We start from the raw sequence: 6108 nt of genomic DNA, 5'->3' as shown, positions 1-6108 counted from the left end.
CTTGACATCATCTCCAACTATTAAGTTTTTTATAGCTAAATTTTTTTTTTTTTAATTTGATGACTGGTTTATGCTTTCGGAAAGGAAAAAAAAATCCCTATTTTATACCAGAATTCTTTTAAGTGATGTGCTTTACAAGTTTAAGGTTCAAATAATTTGTGAAGTTCAATTTCAGTGATCCATTTTAATTCTAGAAGTTCACATTTGTTTTGACCGTGAGGTGAAAGTGAAACGCTATTATATAGTATGAAAAAATGATATAATTTATTCAACCACTTGTTGAAATTTCATTTGACGAATTAGATTGCCTCTTTAAAAAACCGCGCAACGCACCTGAGAATGAAACTAGTGAAAAGGCAAATCGCAACACCTTCTAACCAATCGACTTCATAAGTGACTAAATCCGTTTCCATTTCTCTGGTTCATACTAATGTAAGAATTCGATATATCACCGAACGAAGCAAAACAAAAAAACTCAAAACGCAAGCAGCATATTGAAGAATATGTTTAACTAGTCCATATGTTTTCTTGCCTCATCATTCCGAAAGATCTGGTAACTCTCAAATGGCTGATAATTTATCTCGTCCCATCAGAACTGTGTCAAATGAACAAGAGCAAAGATTACTAAAAGCGGGTGCTGACCACTGCTTTTACGACGCCTTCAGATCATCCAACTCAACGCTAGCCTGTAAATTGAGAGATTGGACATTGTAAGTTGCCAGCTAACAGTGCAAAATCAAACTGGTTGCAAAGATTCTGAAATCACTTGTCTCAAAATTACTAGACCGCAGCAAAGGAATTACTTATTTCTTGAAAACATCACAAAGAAAACAGCTATGGAGCATACACCAAAAATATTAGACTGGACTAGAGGTCAATTGGTTGTAGACTCTGTACTATTCTTCGTTGTTTGGAAATTCCAACTAGTAAAAACTATTAAGTCCTTGGTTCAAACTTGTCCTTCCATATTGGATAATCCCCACAACTATGTTCTCCTCTGTGAAGAGATTAATCCCATTAAACATCAAGCATCTGCAGGAAAATAGATGAAGAAAAGCTGCCAGATTCTCGCTAAATAAAATCAAAATCACAACTTCATGTCTAACTCTACTTGGAACTAACTCTTGGACACTTCAAATTACTACATCAAACACATCTCAGTTCCATATCTTTCTTTCTTTGTGTTTTAGAGAAGGCTTAATGAAATTCAGCTCTTTTTTTTTTCCCAATCATAAATAAAAAGAAGAATGAAATAGGATTGCCTCCTGTCCTGTAATTTCTGTAACAAAATTACTAAATCCATTTCTTAAAAAGAGAAGACTAAGATTAGGCTACCACACATTCCTCTCAAAATACTATTAAGGACTACAGCAAAACTCAAGAACTGCCAGTAAGATGTAAATGTGCAATTTATGGTGATTAGTTCTCAATCTGAATGACTGGAAAAATATCTTACCAGAAACTTGTGATTCTCTTCAAGTAGAGGTGCAAAGGACACACAAAATGCTTCTATGTCAGCTTTGATATCACCTGAACCCCCTATAACTTCCATGAACTTCTCCCTGTTGGGTGCAAGCTTCATAGCAACCTGTGACCAGCAAACAATAAGTTCATCTAAGTAAAAACAGACACAGCAAAGATGATTATATGAGAAATCACTTGCACAATGAGAGAATGCAGGGCCTCCATGGTCGAGAGTATTGAGAAGCACCTCATTTGTAGAGGTCCATGAGAATGAGTGCGCCTTAATAACTATTCAGATACTCTTAACAACCTATGGCTGCCCTATTTTGGGCAAGCTCTCAAAATCAGTTGCAAAATCAGTTTTTATAATTATTGGATAAGACTTGCATATATAATATTAAGCAAATTCATAACAAGGAAAACGCGTCTTGTGAGTAGAAATCATATAAGAAACATAGAAAATAACCACAAAACAAACAAATAGTTCATTATGGAGTTTATCCACCAAATATTCTAAGGGAAGTAAAACAATAAGAAAAAGTATGAAAAAGTAATGAATAGTTGTGAGAAAGTAATGATTGTGTTGTTGAATTATGAAAAAAGTAATGGATAGTTGAGAGAACTTAATATTAAAAATTGAATTGAAAATGTTAAAAAAATTGAAGAAAAAGGAAAAAGTAATAATTGTGTTGTTGAATTTTGTTGTGTACTGAGTAGAGTTAAGTTAGAGTTAAAGTTAGAGTTAAAGTTAGAGTTAAAATTTTAAAAACTTAATTGCAAAACCAAACGGAGCATAAAATATCGAGTACATAACTTTAGCACCTCATATTCCATGAGCCGGTCTTGTACTTGATTTCAAGGCAATGACAAACATATTTTTCATAATCAAGAGATTAGAAGTGGATATTTCTTTTCTCGCTTGGACGAATAAGAGAAGATTAGAACCAAAGCACTTACAGAGAAACTTGAACTGGCAAGCCAACCATGCCATTTCTTCAGGGTCTTCCCATACGAATCTGAACAAGCTTGGGACATTGTCCATTCTGGATGAGATAGTAAGTTGCGGAACAGTTCCACCAGAAAATCCATGGCTCTGAATAATAATAATAATAATGAAAAGACAATACTCAATTTGTCTATATGATCAAGCATTCATAGTAGATGTAAACATAAAACGGTACAATATTTAATTCTCTCAGGTTCGCCTATAAGACCCAAGGTTGTCAAAAGCGTCAGGCACACTCAAGGCGCAAAGGGTCCCTATCGCCTGAGGCGCAAGGCGCAAGAAAAAGCGCGCGCCTAACTAAACTAAGGCGCACCCTACTAAATACATTACCTGTGCATTTTAGCTGTCATTCTCAATCTAAAACAATAAAAATCATGAATAAGCAATATAGCATGTACCACAATAAGGAGATCAATACTATAGCAAATCAAAGTCTTGCATATCATGACAGGATACTGAAGAGGAGAGACGAGGACTGAGCTGAGGACGATGAGCCCTAAAATTTCCAAATTTTTGCTCTAACATTTTCTTTTTAAAAAAGTTCTTTTTAATTTTATAAACCAATAATATGTGGGCCGGCCCACTAATAAAGAAAGGAAGCCCAAAAAGGTGGTCTGGTACAAAAGTTTAATCAGGCGCAAAAAGCACAAGCCTGGGCCTCGACAAAAAAGCACACAGGCAGGTCCAAGGTGCACGCCTCACCAAAGGCAGTGCGCCCTGGACCAACCAAGGCGCTGGGACCTTGGTGTACCTTGCCTGATGAACCTAAGCGCCGAGGTGAGCACTTTTGATAACGCTAATAAGACCATACAACATAAAAGGATACAATATCTAATTCTCCTCATACTAGTAGATAAACATAAATGCTAATGAAGGCAATTAACCACTGCTCAGCACGTTTATTTATTTCACTTTCTTTGACAAGAAATGAGCAATCTCAACATTTAAAATGATCCGCGACAGCAACAACTAGAACAATATTTATAATTTCAAAACTTAGAGACGAATGTTTTGAGAAAGATTTTTGCAACAAATCCAGATACTGATTTTAGTCCATTTGGCGCATTCTACCTCGTTAGCCAAAGAAGTCCATTTGTACAACTGGAGGATCCTTTTGCAGTTTTAGCTTCAACCTCAACTCGCACCATGCTGTACAATAGATTGAAATCAGTTGGGTTTGAATTATACTTGGCCTCCAGTCTCTACAAAAGAAACATAACCTCAGAACTTAACAAAATAAGCGTCAGATCAGGTTTTATAGTCTACAAGTTTGTTACATTAGAAAGAACTGCAGAGTACAGAAACGGTGCACCAGAAATTTACTGCAAAACACAGGAAATTCTACTAGATATCGCTACTACACATTGATTTGTTTACAATGGGCACCCCCATTGGGGATTTCCAGCAAGAAAATGCACAAGGAAAATTGATATTATCGCACAATGACGTATACTATGAAATATAACGCTGCTATTTTAAAATGGTCTTACCGAAATATTTCCACCAACATCAGTCTTTACAAGGGCCATAGCTGTTCCAAATTTATCTGAGAGAAGACAAAATTGGAAAAACTTAGAGGCTCACAGCGGGGATGGGCATCTTCTATATTCAATACTTCTAGCAACAGTGAATCCTATTACGCTCTCAAACATTTAGCGTAGCAATTCAACCAAATCAACTAGATCAGCCAAACATTTGCTCTAGTTGCATAATCCAACATTACGTTTCCAGCAATTTCTACACATATTTTGTCTTTCCATCAGCAGAGAAAGAATCATATTTAGTCTGAACAAGCCATGTCCTGTTAGTCCTCATCAAAAGAACATGAGATATTTAAACCAACCTGGCAAAAATATCTTCTGCTCATCTTTACAATTTTTTATTTTTTATTTTATATAGAAGAGAGAGGTTATATACAATTAAATATTTTCTTTGTGCTCTTGGACAACATCTTTTGGTATGAAAAAGAGATAACTGAAAAGATAAAAGATACAGACAATTTTTTTTGTCCTCCCTTTAAATTCACTTCAGAGAAAAGTTATAAAAAGACCCACAGTCAAAGCGAAGCATTCTTGCAACAGGGTTCGAGTAACATCAACCATATGTGCTGCTTAAGAAAAGAAATGCCTTCTTGCATACAGGAGAAAATAACCAATGGTATTCACAAAACAAATAAACATGTTCCAGAAAATTTGTTAACGATTAAGGACAATTGATTTAACCCCCTCTAAATTTTTCCCGGGATAATGTTACCTCTAAGAAATGAGCATACCTAGAACAGGCAATATCAATTTGCACACATCCAGGAAAGGCTTGGTAAGCATTTCCCCTTCTTCTGACTTGACATGCTTCATGCCTTCCAAAGAAGGAGTGAATATAGTTCCCTCCATGATGGTTTTAGGTTTTTAGCTGCATAATCGGAAAAAGGAGGCATCCATAAGCAAAAGTCACAAAGCTTCTTAATCAATAAATTGTTAAGCTAGATCCACATGGTTTAAGCAAGTCAGTGTAATTTCTCTCATATGGGTCTGTTCATCATTATCAGCTCAACCACACTGCTGTGTTGAACAATCTTGAATTTGGTATGACTATTCGAGAATGAACCCATGTACCAACCGGAGAATCAAAATTCGTGCCGAAAACAGATCAAATGGATCTATCAGATGAGTCAGAATCTACCACACAGCTATAACCATCTCATGACAATGCTATGTTCCATCAGTAACTCCAAGAGCAGAACTGAAATTCGAGTACGGGAATTGGACAAAGCAGCTTGATGACTAAAATGCTACGAATTTCGCGCAGTATAAGATGTTCAAACGCACGAAACATAAGCAGCCACTTAAGGCAAACATCAAATGGAAACGCTAATCAGTAGCGATCACAGACACGAAGCGGAAAACAAAACAAGATCAGAGTTCGACGGAGGCGGATCGTACGTGTCGGCAGCTTCTACGGGTCCCCAACTGGGTGATCTGAGAGAGCGGATGGGAAGGGATCAGATCAGAGATTGGAGCGAGATCAGTATATATGACATATATATATATATATATATATACACACACACACACACACTGGCTGAGAGGACGATAATGGGAAGGCGGATGGGGGGAATCAATCAATGCAAGGTATCAACTGAGAGAGAGAGAGGAACTGACGACTGTGATGGAGAAGACGTGCCGGAGAATGAGAATCTGATTCCGGTTCTCTGTTTCAATCAAGACAAGATGGGAAAATTCAAACATGACTTCAAGCGACGCTCACAAAAGCAAAAGCCGACCGTTAGATCCCGCGTGAGGATATCCAACGGCCCAGATATGAGACCGGCTATGCAGTTCCCGGTCTGTGGTCACACTAACTACATATCGAACAAGGATAATCAGTCGACATAAGTCGGAACCAACTCACTCATCATCATCACCATCATCCTCATCCTCGTGCACCGTATCCTGGCTACGGTTAGTGCGATGCTGCTTCTCCCAAGCGAGGTTCGGCAGAATGGGTACTCCTATCAGCTTATGTAAGGCCTCTCTGATATATTGCATCCACGAATCGTGATTATCCAATAGGAAGTGCACAATGCCTAGCGACTCCCTGATGTCATCATTGCGTGGATCGACCATCCCCGCCGTGCCGGA

At 37.6% G+C, this 6108-nt stretch overlaps 1 protein-coding gene across 3 annotated transcripts; it reads right to left on the bottom strand.

The window, feature by feature from the left end:
- Positions 1-369: 369 nt before the first annotated feature.
- Positions 370-5724, bottom strand: LOC116209254 (glycolipid transfer protein 1). 3 transcript variants are annotated; one of them, XM_031542848.1, is made up of 8 exons: positions 5629-5724; positions 5410-5445; positions 4743-4879; positions 3961-4016; positions 3542-3672; positions 2422-2557; positions 1457-1588; positions 370-686 (listed from the first exon to the last, which is right to left on the bottom strand). In XM_031542848.1, exons 3-8 carry the CDS (start codon positions 4858-4860, stop codon positions 651-653), a joined length of 609 nt encoding a protein of 202 aa, XP_031398708.1. In that variant the 5' UTR covers positions 4861-4879; positions 5410-5445; positions 5629-5724; the 3' UTR covers positions 370-650. The 3 variants fall into 3 exon arrangements, with proteins under 3 accessions (XP_031398708.1, XP_031398707.1, XP_031398709.1); XM_031542847.1 differs by having other exon boundaries at positions 5410-5692; XM_031542849.1 differs by lacking the exon at positions 5410-5445 and having other exon boundaries at positions 5629-5651.
- Between the last annotated feature and the right edge of the window lie 384 nt (positions 5725-6108).

The sequence above is a fragment of the Punica granatum genome, chromosome 5, assembly GCF_007655135.1.
Source record: "Punica granatum isolate Tunisia-2019 chromosome 5, ASM765513v2, whole genome shotgun sequence".
Lineage (NCBI taxonomy): Eukaryota > Viridiplantae > Streptophyta > Magnoliopsida > Myrtales > Lythraceae > Punica > Punica granatum.
This window is presented reverse-complemented; position numbering and strand designations above follow the sequence as displayed.